We start from the raw sequence: 19,928 nt of genomic DNA, 5'->3' as shown, positions 1-19,928 counted from the left end.
ATCAATGCAAAGGAGAGAGGATTGATTCCTATATTACAGCCTTACACACACTGGCCGTTATGTGTAATTTTGGGGACTTGATGGACTCCCTGATTCAGGACAGGACTTTCTGCAGGACTTGAGACCAACACCTGTGGAAGTGGTTGTTCCATGAAGGTGATCTCACATTAGATAGCTGCTTAGACATCAGGCAAGCAGCAGAAGCCTCAAGAGAAATGATAAAAGCCCAAGCAGGCATAACACCCCCAGAAGTACATGCAATGAGACAAAATGTCAATTGCATGTCTCATTTGCCTGGTCCCCAACAGCAAGCATTTGATTTGTTGAAACAAAAGGTAACAGATGCCCCTGCCCTTAAGTACTACCAGAGTAGATCAGATATTGTCCAGGAAGATTACTGGTACCTGACACCCTTAGCAGGGCATACATACCCAGTATCACCAATCTGAGCATGCAGGATGGACTTACATTTTGAGGACACAGAGCTCTCTCCCCACCTAATTACATAAGGATGTCCAAAAAAATACGTGTGTCATACCCGGCTATTTACAGCTGTCTTAGATGGCCTTGAGTGTGTGTTTACTGGCTGGGAATGAATATACAACTCTGCTCCTTGACACCTTCCAGTTGTGTGATAACTGCCAGCTGAAAGAGACTGTTCCCACATGAGCTGCCCTCCTGACCATGGGAATAGGTGGAAATAAACGTATTTACCTTCAAAGAAAAGCAGTACTTGATTACAGTGGACTACTATTCAATTTTTGGGGAGGACAATGCCCTGCCTGATACAAAAAGCAAGTCAGTGATTGGCAAACCGAAGGCCCACTTTGTGAAATATGCATTCCAGAGTATTCACCAACAGATCCCAATTTCCCAGAGAAAAATTCCAGGAATTTGACCAAAACACCACCTCCAGAGCATACACACAGATTAATGATAATGTAATCAGCTCCGAAAACAGCTAAGATACTGTTAAACAAGACTGTTTCTTGTCATTAGCATTTTTGGCACACAAGAATACCGCATTACAAAGGTACCAACGCCATCCAGTGAAGCAAGTATAGGACAAAGGATCAAAACCCTGATACCAATGAAGGGAGACCTGTTGCAGCCGGAAAGATGGAGATACCACAAAGAGAAGATGGCCAACAATCAGAAAAAACAGGAACCAGAGTATAACAGGTCAGTCAAACCTACAAGGCGTGGAGACAGGCACCCCGATGAGGATTCAGCCATTAGGAAGATACCAGAAAGAACGGACTAAAGGAATCATGAAGGGGGCACTGTCATCTAGCTCACACAAGTGACAAGTAATCCAAAGGAACAGGAGACACTTGCAAGTCAACAGACAACAGCCAGAGAAAACCTACAGAGATAGAGAGATAAACTACTACCACAGAGTAGTAGTATGCTGCCAAACACTAGCGAGTTTCTATTGAGCATTTGTGAGCTGAGATTTTCAAAGGCTTTCAACCAAATTTGGGTGGATTTTCACACAAGAAAAGGCACTTCCTTGATGCCAGAGCAAGATTGTTTGTTTGTTAACACAGATAAAATAACTTAGTTTCCCCTAGCCACATTCTTCAGAACCATTTGCTGAAATAACCCAACAAAATTAAGCCATAGGCAGGTACTTGGGATAGAAAATTTCAACCTAAATAGTTAAAGTTTAGCTACATTATAAACAACTGAAAACAGGGTGTTACAAGAAGCAACCTATTAGTTTTGCTTTTTTCATATACCCTGCTAGATTCCACTACAGCAGTTTACCAACCTCAGGAATAAGGAAAGAGGCCTGATTACATAGTACTATCAACACATTAATTCTGTTTATCATCACCTAGATCAGCTAGTTGAGCTGGGACATTTCTAATTTCTGCAGAATTATATTTCTACAATAGACAGTGATATTCAGCCCATAATGAAAACAAAACAAATGTTTTAACTATCATACTGCACTAAACCATCATACTGCACTAATTAAACCATTAAACCATCATACTGCACTATTAATTGATTAAACCATCATACTGCACTATTTCTAGTTCTTCCCATGTACAAGGACTAGTATTATGCACAGACTAAGATCAAAAGTGTACGATAAAGTTAACCATGGGGATATTATTTCAACAGATAACACACTTTACTACTACTGTATTTGAGATTTGATATTCACCTCACTGAAACCTGCTGGATGGTTGATCACTTATGAAACATTGTGATTGACAGTAAAGTTAATGTTTTAACTTATTCAATTTTATTTCTCATTTGCAATATCTTACTATGATTCCTGAAAAATTGTACAAGAAAAGTGATTTTTATTGGAAATTTTTGTATTAGAACATTATACAAATTCCTAGATTGAAGGTACAGACAAATTTTAGCATGCAACAATTTTAAGATATAGGATCATACACTGTAAATCCTTTGGCTGTTTTTTTTTTCTATCAGTGAATGAAGAATGTCATATTTAATCAAGCTAAGTACTCCACATGCTCTCAATACTGCTATCTGATGCAGTCAGTATGTTTTCAATTAACCAAAATAAAAATATTAATCTCAACGAGGAATATCGTTAACATTAAAAATGCAATGAGTCATCCAAAGTAATTTAAACTATTTTCTACACAGGTCATTATTTAAATTAAATAAGACAAAAGAAAGATCCTTACCAATAAATGTACATCACCAAATACATTGCCTCTGTAAATCCACAGTGTAGGAGTTTTGTGCCATGCCTTGCAAGCCGTAAAACAGCTAGTTAGTAAAACCATTAGGGGAGGCTTGTACACTCTACAATCTGAACACTCCAAAACCAAAAGTTTATAGAAGCCTCATCCCCTATACAACTCCTATTCTGGAAAAGAGAAGGTCAATGTGGATCTGCAAATGCACTACATTCAGATAACTCAATTTAATGGAATCTAATCTTCCTTTCTCTATCATGAACTGCCTCTGCAGATCTTCTCTATATATAAGACTATTCAGCAATATCAAAATCCAGGATTAGGAACAGAGGACCAGCAAGATCAAGCAACATATTTCTGAAATAAGAATGCTCATCTCTTGAGAGCTTGACTGTATGAAGCATAGCTTCTTTTTATTCCCATTTAAAAGGAATGGTTAGAACTAAGGACTCTCTATGGCAGCCATGTGTACCAAGGATGGTCTAGATAATACTTAGTCCTGTCATGAGTGCAGGGGACTGGACTAGATGACTTCTCAAAGTCCCTTCCAGTTCTATGATTCTATGATCCCTAGGATCCAGTAAAGCAGAAGGATCAGAAAGACTGGAACATTACTGGTCTCCCCCCCCCCCCATTCCCGAGGCTCAAGCCTTTAAAAAAAAGGTCCTCCTTTCTCAACACCAAACTGCTTTGACTGTCCTCTATGATCCAAGGATTTCTGCTGAAAAGTAAAAATTAAGAACTCAGCCTAGTAGGACATATCCAGGTGAAAGACCAATTCTTCTGTCAGCAACATGTTCAGTCTATGAATCTGATCTTCCTCACTCTTGAGATAAAGGCAGTGCCAATTTAATGGATTCCAGTCACACACAGGGGTCTGCAATAGATATCTTGCTACTCCAGAATGAACAAATCTCGAGCCTTTTGTGGATTCAAAATATTGCACCAAGAGCTCAGCTGTGCTAAACCAATTTTTAAGATAGTAGATGATTTGTACTTCTTATAAAAATGTTGCTCTGTGTGTAACAGAGTAAACAAAACAGGAGAGATATGGGGAAAAGGAAGATTAAAAGTGAAGAATTTTGTGGAGATGGCATTTCTAAGGAAATGTAGGACACAGGAGCTCCCATGCCGGATCAGATTAATGTTCCATCTACTTCAGTAACCCATCTCCAACAATGGCCAGTTCCAGATTATTCAGAATAAGGTGAAAGAAAACCGCAAATGAACTATGGAATAATCTCCCCCCAGGGAAAATTTCTTCGTAGCCCTAGGAAGTTAGTGATTGGCTTGTAACATGACAAATGGGGGTTTATGCCCTTTACAATATTTTATCCCTTCTAATGTAGCTATCAATATTTTTATTATTGAAAACATATTGGTTTTCACACAACTGAACTCTAGGCATATTTTCAGCTTTAATATAGAAATCACTAGAGCCAAAGTGTTTCTATACCTAATTATCTGTACCAGTCATATGTAGAGGCATTAGTATCAGTGTGGATAAAAATCAATGATTTAAAAAAAAATAAATAAAGGAATTTTTTTTAATTTAAATTGGATTTATTTGATTAAATGCTTTTTGAGGAAAAAACTATCTAAAGATAGTTTTAATTAAGATACATTATACCTCAATGGAATAGGGATTATAAATTCTAATTCTATAGTATGAGACAATATATTCATGTAATGTTTAGGAAAAATTTTGTAAATGAGTTCCAATAGGTCAAGGATTAGGGACCAAATTTTATCCACAGGCTTCTGTATAGATTATTTAGGTTAATCTTTCTATCTACCCAATGGGACTGAGTGCTCAGTCTAGAAGATACCATCAGAGATGCTTAGTTTTGCAGTTCTCAAACTGTGGATTTGTGTCTTCAGAAGTAATATGCTTGTTAACATAAATAAATAATATACAGAGGTGAAAAATATATTGTCCCTCTGCAAATCTGTGGACACAGAGTTAATCCCTTACCTCTCTCTAAAAGTGCAAGGTTTCAAAAAGTTCAATGAAGAGAAGGTTGTTGGGGGCGGAATAGATCTGGACAAGGAGAAGAAGACTGGAGATAAATATGAGAAGCGAGAGACATATGCTTGTTTTGTTAAAATATTATATGTTTGCTGTTGAAGAAAAATATCCAGAATACTTAATGTTGTTGTTTTAGTTAAATAAAACAATGTCTGTCTGGTGATATTCTCCTCCTCATACATCCTGGTAAGAAAATCCTCCAAATATTAATGATTAACCTGTTGAATTGGAGATATTTATGAAGTCATTGGGAGGTGAACTATCTGCTTCAGTTACCTTTGGTAAATGAAAAAAACAAACAGACATTCATTTTTTGATATAGCTGTAAAACTAATCTGAAAAGTTTTCAAAATAAATCACTGTTTAAATATGTACAGTGTGTACCTTCTAAAAATGAAACCTACATCTCTCTCTGAAGAATATGTATTAAAGGATATAACAACCAACAAGAATGCACTTTTTATGCTCTAATAAATTTGTTAGTCTCTAAGGTGCCACAAGTAATCCTTTTCTTTTACTTTTTTTTGTAGAAAATCATGATTAAATTGAGTCTTCCTTACTAGTGATTTAAATCAAATCCACCCTGATTAATATATTCCAACGATCCATAAGACGCATAGGATTGAGAATAATATGGTGTTACTGAGATCCAATTATTTAGGGATGTTGATACCAACACTATATTTTCTGTATATATTATATAAAATTTTGGTATTAATCATTAACAGATAAATGTTCAGAATTGAGCAGCCTTTTATTTGAGCATCCTCATCATGGTTTTGAAAACTTGCCTTAAATCTGAATCTTAGTATATTTTTGACTTTGGCATACTTCTTAATTGTCTGGTATAATTTTGATAGCGCCTCAGGCATACAGCTTCTCTATTTTTGTTCCTATCTACCTGACTTGCTCTTTTTTTGTGACTGCTAAAAGATGTTCCTGCTGCTAGGCTTTTTTAGTATATTATCGATTTATAGCAGTACACTAATCTATCATGTCATCTTGCTCAAAAAAGTAAGGGTTCGAATGCTTTTGAACGAAGTCTAAGAGAATAGAAAGTATGCTATCTTCTATAAACCTGGCAGTTGTTAAAGTAACAAGAATAAAAATGATGAATACATGGGGTCTCAGAACACACAGAAAGGCTGTTTCTTCAGTGAGGAACCAAACTGAAATAGTTTCTCTCATGACTTTTCCATTCCACTCCATTTTGAAGAATTATGAGGAAATAATTAGGAATACTGTACATTTCCTAGATTACCTTTCACTAATACCAAAATAGATTTTTTTCTTAAGATTGCATATTTGCACCTCAAATCAATAAAGTTGATATTTTATTCATGTTGGGGAATTTTTTCTCCCAAAATGTTACAGAACAGTTTAGCTGGAAGATTTTTGGAAGCTCACCATGACAAAAAAGAGCTTACTTGCCAGTAACTGCTGTTCTCTATAGTCAGCTCTGTACATTCACACTTGTAGGATTTGGTGCTCTGGCATTGAGCTGCAGAACGGCCTTGAAAAATCAGGACCATGCAAAGGGTACCTGAGCATTCTCACCTGAGGGTGACATCATCTTGCCATATAAAGAAATGCATCTCCCAACTACCTCTATTCCTTCTCCCAAACCACAGTCCTGATGTTATACAGAACTCAGAGCTGGGAGGGTAGTGTGAATGCACAGAGGTGAGTCTCAAAGAACAAGTGACTCTTTTTTAAGGGCCTCTGGGCATTACTTCATGTGAAAAATTAGCAAGCTATATCAGGTGCATGGTGGGTGAAGAGTTCTAGCTAAGTATGGTCTGTAGAACTATCCCAAACTGGGAATCAGAGCAGAATGCTAAGTCCACGGGTAGTGCCTGATGAAAACATCCATTGAACTCCACGTTGTTGCTTTGCATAGCTCCAAAGGAATAGCATATTTTAGCAGTCAAAAAAACAAAAAACAAAACAGGTAGACAGGAAAAAAAATTGAAGAGTAGAGTAAATCTTTAAACTAAAATGCATTCATGAGTCAGGGAGTATGAAGGAGGAGAAATGATACTTCCTCTTTTTCTTCTGTTTATGATCATCTTATGGGAAGATGTGTTTCCTCTTTTTCTCCCTTTTACCTGAAGAGGCAACTGACTGGACTTAAAATCTTGAAGCAGAGAATAAATTGGGAATTGGTGGAGCAATAGCACCAGGTGAAGAATAAGCACCATTACACATGCATCCTGCATCAGAGCCACGGCTATTCAGGCCTTGAGACACAGTGCCATTCTGGTCTTTGGTGCCAATATAGATTTAAACTATGCCAGTGGTGCCATGTAAGGGACTCACTGCCAGTACAATGCTGAAGAGATCCCAATGTCCAGCTTAGGGTAGACAGAAGTGCTAAGGCTGGAACAAGTAATGTCTTGAGTCCTGTGTCAGAGGATCACATCCCAGAGGTTAGCCTCAGTACCATCAACAAGCCCACTGTGATTTTGGGCTGTAGGCATTGGTAAGACGGTTGCACCTGGAGCCTTCTGGTGTGGTTAAGTGAAGGTATGGCAAATCATACATTGGGTTACCCAGTAGGCCTCAGCCTGACAGAATTCCCTGAATGTGGGCATCAGTCAAGAGACATGCCTCGTAAAGCCCTTATGGGGTTCAGGGCTTGACAGTCTCTGTAAGGATCATAGGGCTCCTGGGCCAAGGGCAGGGTGATTTCTATTAAACTATCCTATCCTGTTCAAACTGTTTACAATAAGGTCTTGAGCTAGGCTAAGGAAAGGTCTAGTTCTGAGGAAACAAGTCCTCTGGCGTGGCAGCAAAGAAGTGAGGTAGTTTGATGTGGGAGGTACTTCCTTATATAGGAGTAGGACAATGAAGTCACTCTCACATGAGAACACTCATGCACGACCCCAACATGGCTTCTCAAGACAGTTGCACAGCTCAATGCCAGGAGCAGCAAAATCACACAAGTATGAATGCACAGTGTCAAGGTTCCTCCCCCACTCTGAACTCTAGGGTACAGATGTGGGGACCTGCATGAAAAACCTCCTAAGCTTATCTTTACCAGCTTAGGTCAAAACTTCCCCAAGGTACAAAATATTACACCCGTTGTCCTTGGACTGGCCGCTACCACCACCAAACTAATACTGGTTACTGGGGAAGAGCTGTTTGGACGCGTCCTTCCCCCCAAAAGACTTCCCAAAACCTTGCACCCCACTTCCTGGACAAGGTTTGGTAAAAAGCCTCACCAAGGTGCCTAGGTGACTACAGACCCAGACCCTTGGATCTTAAGAACAATGAACAATCCTCCCAACACTTGCACCCCCCCTTTCCTGGGAAATGTTGGATAAAAAGCCTCACCAATTTGCATAGGTGACCACAGACCCAAACCCTTGGATCTGAGAACAATGAAAAAGCATTCAGTGTTTTACAAGAAGACTTTTAATAAAAAATAGAAGTAAATAGAAATAAAGAAATCCCCCCTGTAAAATCAGGATGGTAGATATCTTACAGGGTAATTAGATTCAAAAACATAGAGAACCCCTCTAGGCAAAACCTTAAGTTACAAAAAAGATACACAGACAGAAATAGTTATTCTATTCAGCACAATTCTTTTCTCAGCCATTTAAAGAAATCATAATCTAACACATACCTAGCTAGATTACTTACTAAAAGTTCTAAGACTCCATTCCTGTTCTGTCCCTGGCCAAGACGACTACAGACAGACACAGACCCTTTGTTTCTCTCCCTCCTCCCAGCTTTTGAAAGTATCTTGTCTCCTCATTGGTCATTTTGGTCAGGTGCCAGCGAGGTTACCTTTAGCTTCTTAACCCTTTACAGGTGAGAGGAGCTTTCCCCTGGCCAGGAGGGATTTCAAAGGGGTTTACCCTTCCCTTTATATTTATGACACACAGAGAAGTAACAAGCTTCAAAATACTATCTTAGAGAAATATAACTATATATTTGAGTCAATCCATTCATAGTAAGAGTCAGGATTTTTCCTTCAGTAAAAAGGTCTTTCACCAACAATATTACTGTATTTATACTATATATCCTAAACTTATTATATATTTTGAGTTTTGAAATCTATCACACATGCCAACAAGGTTAAATAAAAAAATCACAGGGGTGTCGCAAAATAATTCCATGGTGTTTCCTGGGACTTCAGACAGGGGAAAAGTCTTTATCTGTAACTTTTTGGGAAGAGTTTCCCATTCCACCTGTCTTGGCCAAAGACAAACAAGTAAAAACCTTTCAGCATTCTCCCAGGATTATACTTCAGCTGTTTGGGATATATTCTCTTTTTGGTTTTATTCAGTTTCTTTTTTTCCTCTAAGAATGCAGTAATATGCTTTGTTTTACTGTATGTTATTGAGAAAGTAGTGTTTCCCTCCCACTTTCTAACAGTGGATTTACATAAGCAGGATGTACCCTCCAGTAGCCATAAAATCTAAAAAAAGCCACGGTGAGAATGCCATGGTGATATAAAACATTCAAAAACTATTTTTCAGCAGAAGACAAAATTCAATCAGCATGCCAAAAATACCAGGAGGCCTTGCTGCCTAATTCTGGAATGGGACTTCTGGAGGGTTAATCATGATGCCATCCAACCTAATAGTTTAAGACTAATGGTGTCCCTTTGAGTGAGTACAAACTAATTATATTGTCAGAGTTAGTGCTAAGATTCAGTCTCATGGATAACGCAGTTTTAGTTTTGTGTTCATAGTATTTCCAATTAATATTATCACCCTCATTGTAGTGAAAATGGATTTTCCTCAATTTATTTTCAATCCTAGGAATTAGAAAATAGTATGTTGCCAGTATGTCTAATTGAAACTCCTAAGGTGACCAAGCTTTTCTCATCAGCTAATGATGCAGAAAGGTAAAAATATGAATCGTTTTGTTTCCCAGGAAAGTATGAATATGAAAGGTAAAAATATGAATAGTTTTGTTTCCCAGACTACTACACTGTAAGACATTTTGAAGACTCTCAAAACTGTAGAGAGGCTACCAATACAGAGTTCTCCCTTTTGGCAATCCTCCCACAATACTGAAATTCAGAAACTGCCCATGGCTTGGCCTGATAGATATGTGGAAGTAAGCATCCTTGAGACTGAGAATTCTGAACAATTCATGGGAGACAAGGAGGGATTAATCGACGATAGGGCAACCATTCTGAAATTCAGCTTTCAGATTAATTTGTTCAGTCTTATCAGGACTAGAATGAATAAAGTATCCTCATTCATTTGAATATATCAAAAGAATTTACAATAAAACAACTTTCCCCAGCAACACTGAAGGATTTATTTTACTGATCCCATCTGAAAAAATGAATTGACTAAATTGTCTAAGAGGGATAAAGGACATTGGTTTTGGGGCAGCATGGAAGTCGACACATGAGAACCTTCTATCATTTCCAAAAGCCAATTCACTCAGGTAATTCCTCGGCATGCCATCTAGAAGAATAACTGTATTCTTTCATACTTCTCACTAACTTTCCTTATTCCTTATCAAAATGCTTCTCCTGTGACACCCCAAAACTATATTGTGCCAGTTTTACACTTTGATATTATCATCAAACTGCAAGAGAATGTGTGGCTATAGATTAGAGCTGATCATAAAATAATTTTAGTTCTACAGACAATTCTGACATTTGAATATTTTTCCCCATTCTGAATGTTTTGACATTGCCTGCAGAACAAAAATTACAAAAAAGAATAGGACTATTATATAGCTTCATTTCAATACTGTTAAAATGTTTTGATAAGGTAAACATTGCTTTGTTTCAACAACACAGAATATTTATATATACAATATTAATTTTAATATTTTATTTGATATAAACTGCAAATGAATGTCAGCATTTAAATAAAAACTACTGACATTATTGAAACGAAGTGAGAAAGTCAGAATGATTTGCTTCAACTTTTTCCCCCCATCAAAAATTTAATTGTAATAGACTAAAGCTATCAATTAATCACAGTTAACTCACGCAATTAACTCAAAAAAGTTAATCATGATTTAAAAATTTAATTGCGATCAGTTTTAATCACACTGTTAAACAATAGAATCCCAATTGAAATGTATTAAATGATTTTGGATTTTTTCTACGTTTTCAAATTATTTTTATTACAAATAGTTGCACTGTAAAAATGATAAAAGAAATACTATTTTTCAATTCACCTCATACAAGTATTGTAGTGCAATCTCTTTATTGTGAAAGTGCAACTTATAAATGTAGATTTTTTTTGTTACATAGCTGCACTCAAATACAAAACAGTGTACAACTTTAGAGCCTACAAGTCCTCTCAGTCCTACTTCTTGTTCAGTCAATTGCTAAAACAAACAAGTTTGTTTACATTTAAGGGAGATAATGCTGCCCACTTCTTATTTACAATGTCTCCTGAAAGTGAGAACAGGCGTTCACATGGCACTTTTGCAGCCGGCATTGTAAGGTATTTACATGCCAGATATGCTAAATATTTCTATGCTCCTTCTTGCTTTGGCCACCATTCCAGAGGACATGCTCACATGCTGATGACTCTTTTTAAAAAAAATGCGTTAATTACATTTGTGACTGAACTCCTTGGGGGAGAACGGTACGACTGCCGCTCTGTTTTACCCACATTCTTCCATATAGTTCATGTTATAGCAGTCTCAGATGATGACCCAGCACATGTTCATTTTAAGAACACTTTCCCTGCAGATTTGACCAAACGCAAAGAAGGTACCAATGTGAGATTTCCAAGGATAGCTACAGCACTTGACCCAAGGTTTAAGAATCTGAAGTGCCTTCCAAAATCTGAGAGGGATGAGGTGTGGAGCATGCTTTTAGATGTCTTAAAAGAGCAACACTCTGATGCAGAAACTACAGAACCCAAACCACCAAAAAAGAAAATCAATCTTCTGCTGGTGGCACCTGACTCAGATGATGAAAATGAACATGCACTGCTCCACACCGTTTTGAATCATTATCGAGCAGAATCTGTCATCAGCATGGACACATGTCCTCTGGAATGGTGGTTGAAGCATTAAAGGAAATCTGAATCTTTAGCGCATTGGGCACATAAATATTTTGTGATGCCAGCTACAACACCTGTTCTCACTTTCGGGTGACATCGTAAACAAGAATCGGGCAGCACTATCTCCAGCAAATGTAAACAAACTTATTTGAACAACTGGCTGCAGAAGAAGTAGGACTGAGCAGACTTGTAGGCTCTAAAGTTTTACACTGTTATTTTTGAGTGAAGGTTTTTTGTACATAATTCTACATTTGTAAGTCCAACTTTCATGATAAAGAGACTGCACTATAGTACTTGTAATGGAGGAATTGACAAATACTATTTCTTTAGGTTTTTTTTACAGTGCAAATATTTATAGCAAAAAAAATATAAAGTGAGCACTGTATATTTTGTATTCTTTGTTGTAATTGAAAACAATATATTTGAAAATGTAGAAAACATCCAAAAATATTTAAATAAAAGGTATTCTATTATTAACACTGTGATAAATCACACAATCATGAATAATTTTTTAAACCATGGTATTAATCACGATTAATTTTTTTAATCGCTTGACAGCCCTGTAATAGACATGTTTTTGCAAAAGGCTTTGACTTCAGTGAAAATTGAGGTCACTTACCTGTAACCACAGGCTCTTTGAGATGTGTGGTCCCTATATGTATTCCATGCATGAACATGCATGCAATCCATGTGCCTGAGATCACAGATTTGTAGCAACCAGAATCCGGTGATCCACACTTGCTCAATTACCTCTCTCATTCTCTGAAACAACACACAAATGCTGGTGCAAGCCAATGGCTCATCAGTTCCTTCTCCTACCATGAATCAGATAAAATCTGAAGCAGAGGGGAAGGACAACAGACAGTGAAATGCAGATAGGGACCACACATTTCAAAGAGGATCCAGTTAAAGTTAAGAGACCTCCATTTCTTCCTCTTCGAGTGCTGAGCCCTATGTTTTCCACATGAGGGTGACTGGTAAGCAGCATTCAAACAGGGGGAGGGTGTGAGGATGCAATTGTTATGGGTATCTGAAATACTGATGTCCCCACAGCTGGATCTGCAGAAGACACCTGGGCTAGGGCTTAATGCTTCATAAAGGTGTGGAGCTTTACATAGCTATCCTATACATATCCAGTATCAATACCTCTCAAAGAGATGCAGTCAAGATTGCTTGTGTTCTCATAGAGCAGGTCCTCAACTCTATATGGGGGAGGAATACGGGCCAACTGATACCAGAGAATAATGCATCCAGAGATCCATGCAGAGCCTCTGGGTAGATGACGCTTGTCCTCATGATAACTCTGCTATAACATCAAATAGTCTTGGTGTTTTCCTAACTGGTTTCATTCTTTTATGATAAAAGGCCAAGGACCATCTAACACTGAGGGAGTGCAGTCTTTTCTTCACTGAACATATGTGGTTTTGGGAAGAATACTCGTATGTGAATATATTTGTTCATGTGAAACTCAAAAATTACTGTGGAGATGAATTTTTCATGGAGGCAAAGGGAGACTTCCTCTTCATGAAATATGGTGTACAGTGGGTCAGCTATGAGTGCTCCCAATTCACTCACCCATTCTGCTGATCTGATGGTGATTAAGATGACAACCTTCATGGAACAATAGAACATGGACCATGTGGCCATATGATCAAAAGATGATTGGATAAGGACAGAATACTAGGTTGAGGATGCATTGTGGTGTTGGTTTCACCACTAGAGTGCCCCATCAAAAGAAACTCTTGAGTGATATTGGGCAGTAACAGATGACATGGAGGAATTCACGTCATTCACATGTCTGGGTCTTTGCACCTATCATTTATGTGGCAGTTTGTAAGGGTGTTGTTGGTAAAATGTGCATGAGAGGGGTCTGGAGCTATAAGGTTGTTTGTGGTGTTTTGGGGGTCAGAGTGGGGGGAGGTCCTCGATGATATTCTGGACCTCCCTTGGAAACGCCCAAGAGTGAAGCCACAATTCATGCCTCAAATATGGTTGTGGTGATGGGTCTACATGCAGTATCAGCTGCATCTACTGCCACCTAAAATGATGTCTTAGCTATCAATCTGCCTTTGTTCCTTAGGGCATGTCATCCTGTGGAAATTTGTCCCCAAATTCTAGAAACGTGGAGTAATTTGTGAAGTCACACTTTGCTAATAATGCCTGGCAGTTAGCAATTCTAAATTGGAGACTAGTAGATGAAAATAATTTCCTCCTCAAAAGACCAAGGTGCTTAGTATTCTTGTCAGTTGGAGTGATCTTGGGGTGCTGTAACTTGGACCTCTCTATTGCTGCCTGTGTTGCTGAAGAGTTGGGTGTTGGGTGACTAAACAGAAACTCTGTCCCTTTAGATGGCACAGAACGTTTTTCAGACTTTTTGGGGTAGGGGCACAGGAGATTGTTATGCTACCCAATACTAGTAAGTTCCAGAAAGGCCTCATTGACAGGGAGCACCATCCAAGAGGGCCAGAGGGTAACAGAATGTTCAATAGACTATTGGGTGTCACGGAGCTCCTTGAATGGAGTCTGGAGCTTGGCTGACACTCTGCAAAAGCTCCTGGTACTGCCTGGTCATCAGATGGGAAGGAGATTGATAGAGTAATCATCTAGTGAGAATGACAAAATACTCGTCAGAACCACTGGTTCCAGTTCTACTTCCTCCTCTGCAAACTCCAACAGAGCTAGTTGGTATCTGCTGGGACAAGAGGGTCAGTTCCATTCTTGAACATAACTGGTATATCTGCTGTATGGATCCCAAGGAGACCAGTAGTGCCGGTAGAAAGGATTGACTAGTCGGGAAGGCCCCCAAGGGAGTGGGTACCAACGGTCCTCTTAACTGGGAGAAGGGCAGCTCCAAAACCACCTTCTAAAAACACTCTTCTAGTGTTTCCAGCCCAGGATAATAACTACAGAGTTTTCATATAGTTGGGCAATGTCCGGATACTTACCTGAACTGACCTACAAACCTTTTGAGAAGTTTCCAGAATTGTGTATTCTAATGTGGCAGACTACAAATTCTACAGCTTTTTTATTTGAGTTTTTAAATTAAATATGAAAATAAGTGATACAGTCAGTACCATTTACTGTGATATTATACTTCATTATACACTGTCACTACATTTTCTAGTTCTCTGTATAACAGCAACTTTATATACAATGCATAATAGAAGTTGACAAGAAGGAAGTGAGATTTTTGGCAGCTCGGAAGTGAAACAACTAACACTTTCAGCATGGGGGATGTGCACCAGACCATCTGGAATTGAGAGAGAAACCTGGTAGTTGTATGATTCTAATAAAATTATCAGCAGTGAAAGAGTTAACAATGTTGCTATTTAAACTGTCTGATTTTGGTTTTGGAGTTCACAGATCCCAGACTTTCTGCAAACTCCAGTAGGAATTGTTGAATTGATTTAACCTTAATGTTTGCAAGATTATCGTTACAACCATCAGGATTAGATATTTAATTTTTCTATAAAGGAAAGCTTACATCTCATTGCACAATATCAGTGCAAGTGTTGGCCAGTGAATATATACCACAACCACCTCTGTAGTCAAACATAATAAACGAGACAGGATCCTGGACACAAAACACTGAACTAAAGCAACTTTCATTCTGCTAAGCATTAAAATACACAGTCTACTAAGTACTGTTTTCTTTCACTGCTAGTGAATATGATTGCTTTGAATTCCAGAAAAACCTACATATACCAGTCACATAGGACATATTTCCTATTATCTATGTATTTCACATATACTCTCCTATTCATATAATACACATAGCATGAGACACATGTATAGTCTCACTGTATATCATGACAACATTGTTTTTACAGGACCATTTTCTAGATGTCATCCCAAATGTTAATGGAGTTTAAAGGTATCTTAGCTTATTTTGATCTGTTAATTTAAATTCTGTATTTTGCATATACATAGCACCTGGCTTCTCAGGGACTCAAGCGCTTTAAAAACAATATCACAAGTTTTACCATTTTACAAACAGGGAAACCAAGGCTCAAAAAGATTGACACTATGTCACCAGAGTCTGGAATAGAATCCGGCTCTGTCTCCCATCCTCGTGCTTTAACTGCTAGAGTTAGACAAACCAGCTAAAATAATGCTATTTACAGTTTCCACAGAAAATAATAAATATTGCTTTTATTAAAGAACAAAGTAAAGTATGTGCCATCAATTTGCCAAAAATAGTAGCATAAGGGCATCAGCACAATCATGAAAACCAAAGGACCACTGATATTTCAACTGTAGAACCATTTGAAACTCTGAATTTGCACTTTGTAAGAGTAGATGGTTACATTTTGATCAGTCTTGGTCTGTTACCTCTCTCTGAGTTTGGGGTATAAAACAATAAAAAGGCTTGATTTCCCTTGTTTGGAATAGACTAGAATTGCAATTTCACATGGTTTCTTTTTGACCCAAATACACATTGTACACTCAAGTATGTTTCAAAGGAAAACAAAATTTAGTGAATCTTTTAAAAAGCTGGTTGAATTTCAGATTGGTAACGAAGTTTTGAAAAAAACAGATGTGAAATGTTCTCAAGGAAATATAAACCACAAAGCTCTACTCAAGCAGTTCCAAAAGAGATGCATTCAAACAAAATCTTTGGCTAAAAAAATAAAAATACCTCATTGTGTTTTTAATTGGAAAACTATTTTTATATTTGTGAAATAAATTAAGTTTTTACCTTATATCCAGGTCCTAACTGATGTATTGCAAATATCTGTGCTGGATTGAGTGCTTCAGTGAACACATATACTGCTCCAAGTTGACCACAAAACACTCTGTTTGCATCAGCTGTCTCTGAAGAGCCAAGAAAACATTTATCATAGCTCTGTATAAAAAAGAAGAAATTTTAATGAATTTAAAATACTTGGGGAATATTCAAAGAAACAGTCCTTGTTTATCTTTTAACGAAGAACAAACTAGTTTATTATTGAATAAAGTAATATCAAGAAAAGAAAAAAATCCAACTTTAATTAGTGTAACTCTCTCTGGAGCTGGTTGTTTCAGTCATATTACTCTAAGCCTCAAGGAGACTCTCCTGTGTACAACAGCAGCAATGGTTACAAAGGCTGAGGACTAAGTTTCCCAAATTGCCTAGAGTTCAGGGTGAAGATTGAACAAGTTGAAAGCTACTACAAGAACCATTCATAAACTCTGAGACAAAGGGTTTTGTTTTACTTTCGGTTTTGGCTATTGTTGGTGTTGGGTGGACCAGAGAGAAGCATCACAGCCTGGAAGGTCCTCATTAAACTACTCAATTCCTACCCAAAGGGAAACTTTGAACTCTGTTGGTGGTTACTGCATTGTTAAAGGATGTCAGCCCATAAGACCAAGTATGCAGGAGGCTGAGGAGGAATTCCAGGTCAGACTACCAAGAGCCAACCTAATTTTCTATTGGACTCCAGACGAGTGAGCCTCAGGAAGAAACTAACCTTTTAGGGGTGAAGACCTCATAAGGAATCCTATGTCTATTTATATTATTTGTGAGTTTTAAGCCAGCCAACAATTACAGTGCTGCATCACCCAGTAAAGAACTGATTCTCAATTCACTATCTGCCTAGGTGGGCTTTGGGAGGGAGCAGGGAGGTTTGGGCCCATTGTAAATGTTGGGAGGAGAAGGGTGTAAGATATTGTTATTTTATTATTCTAGTTACTTCTTCTCTTTCCTTCTCCCTTATACTTTGTTCCCTGCACCTAATAAAGTTCCCTCTGCTGTTTTACTGTTACTTTGGGAATAGTGATAATTTTATTTTTTGCATATCGGACTACTGTCCTAGTATATTATTTGGTAGTAAACATTTTCCCAAGGGAAAACCTGCTTGTGTTCCGGGCACTATAGGGGGCACCTTTGGTTGGAGGCACCAGGTTCCAAGATAGAGAACTCAGGACCCAGACTCCTAAAGTGAGAAGAGAGAAATCACTCCAAATAGCAAGGAAAAGGCTTACGCCACGCCTCAGGGCTGGGATTACATTAGTTATTACAAGCATATTTATATGATGACCGATTGCCATGGTTGGTTTTCATTCACATTCTTCTTCCAGTAGTAAAAACAAATAGCCAATTCAGCAAGTATCAAGCATTCTCCTACATTTGGACCCAGAACACATGAAATATTCAAATCTGTCTCCTTTTATTCTAGAACTGTAAATAGGTATTCAGTCAAAACTACACATTGGTGTTCAATGAATTAAACAAACAGCTTCTTCCTTGCATATTCTTTCTGAGTTAACAAGGAAAATAATTAAGTGTTTATCATACTGAATGGAAAATTGTACAACACACACACATACAGAGAATGAGAAAGTTGCCATTCAAACTGTAAGAGGCTAATTAATTAAGATGAGCTATTATCAGCAGAAGAAAAAAAACTGTTGTAGTGATCATCAAGATGGTCCATTTAGACAGTTGACAAGAAGGTGAGAGTGACTATGTTTGTATGTATACTGTGTTAAGTATCCTCATACCTTCATCTCAACTAAGGGGGCCATCTTGATGATCACTACAACAGTTTTTTTCTCCTGCTGATAATAGCTCATCTTAATTAGCCTCTTACAATTTGTATGGCAACTTCCTCGTTCTCTGTATGAATATATATATATATATATCTTCTACTATATGTTGCATTCTATGCATCTGATGAAGTGGGCTGTAGCTCACGAAAGCTTATCCTTCTTGCTATATGTCCCATTCTATGCATCCGATGAAGTGCGCTGTATCCCACGAAAGCTTATGCTCTAATAAATTTGTTAGTCTCTAAGGTGCCACAAGTACTCTTGTTCTTTTTGTGGATACAGACTAACATGGCTGCTACTCTGGAAACTACTCAAGATAGTTAAGTCCCAAGCAGACTGCGAAGAGTTACAAAAGAATCTCACAAAACTAGGTGACTGGGCAACAAAATGGAAGATGAAATGCAATGTTGATAAATACAAAGTAATGCACATTGGAAAACATCATCCCAACTATACATATAAAGTGTGGGGTCTCAATTAGCTGTTACAACTCAAGAAACATCTTGGAGTCATTCTGGATAGTTCTCTGAAAACATCCGCTCAACATGCAGCGGCAGTCAAAAAAGTGAACAGAATGTTGGAAATCATTAAGAAAGCCATAGATAAGACAGAAAATATCATATTGGCTATATATAAATCCATGGTATGCCCACACCTTGAATACTGCGTGAAGATGTCATCACCCCATTTCAAAAAAGATATATCGGAATCAAAAAAGCTTCAGAAAAGGGCAAAAATGATTGGGGTACGAGGAGAGACGATTAACAGGGGATATGACAGAGATCTATAAAACCATGACTGGTGTGGAGAAAGTAAATAAGGAAGTGTTATTTACTCCTCATAACTAAGGCTACATTTTAGTCATGGATATTTTCTGTTGAAGTCATGGACAGGTCAAGGGCAGTAAATAATAATTCACATCATGTGACCTGTCCATGACTTATACTATATACCCCTGACTAAATCTTGGGGGCAGGGGTGGGGAGCAGCCCAGGGGTGTCGGTGGGGGGGTGGGTGTGGTCTGAGGGTGCTGGATGGGCAGCCCAGGTGCAGTACAGGTGCTGGGGGGGGAGGAGGCTGGCAGGCTGCCTACCTGGCTCCGTGCCTCCCTGGAAGTGGCGACATCCCCCTCTCTCAGCTCCTATGTGGTGGCATAGCCAGACAGCTCTGCGCACTGCCTCCACCCAGAGCACCAGCTCTGCAGCTCCCATTTGCTGGGAACCACAGCCAATGGGAGCTGCAGGCAGAGGCAAGGAACTGGGGGACATGTTGATGTTTCCGGAGAGCCTCCCGAGGTAAGCACCGCCCAGAGCCCTCACCTTCTCCCGTGCCCCAACCCCCAGCCTGTGGAACTCCTTGCCCTACGGTTTTGTGAAGGCCAAGACTATAACAGGATTAAAAAAAGAACTAGATAAATTCATGGAGCATAGGTCCATCAAGAAACCATTGGCTAGTACAAGTAACCATTTCCAGTGTTTTTCTGGTGTTTACTGGATGAACACCAATTTCTTCTAAAAAAAATCACTGCTGTTTTATCAGAGCTAATTAATTAAAATAAAAAATCAGAAGCCTTGTATACATTGTACAGCATCTAAGACAATGGAGCCACAACCTGACTGTGCCCTTTAGGTGATACAATATAAACAATATCATTTAATAACATGGTGGATAAAATAATTGTTT

The 19,928-nt window shown here is 38.3% G+C and overlaps 1 protein-coding gene across 2 annotated transcripts in view; it reads right to left on the bottom strand.

Annotated features, from left to right (window-relative positions):
- NBEA (neurobeachin) overlaps positions 1 to 19,928 on the bottom strand; it is an 867,588-nt gene that overhangs the window by 617,274 nt on the left and 230,386 nt on the right. For both annotated transcript variants that reach the window (XM_084617023.1, XM_084617024.1), the window contains exon 8: positions 16,414 to 16,560. In XM_084617023.1, the coding sequence (XP_084473149.1) occupies positions 16,414 to 16,560 (147 nt within the window). The remainder of the gene's footprint in view (positions 1 to 16,413; positions 16,561 to 19,928) is intronic.

This window comes from Lepidochelys olivacea, assembly GCF_965140295.1.
Source record: "Lepidochelys olivacea isolate rLepOli2 genome assembly, chromosome: 1".
Lineage (NCBI taxonomy): Eukaryota > Metazoa > Chordata > Testudines > Cheloniidae > Lepidochelys > Lepidochelys olivacea.
Note: the sequence above shows the minus strand (reverse complement) of the source record. Positions and strands in the feature narration are given on the sequence as shown.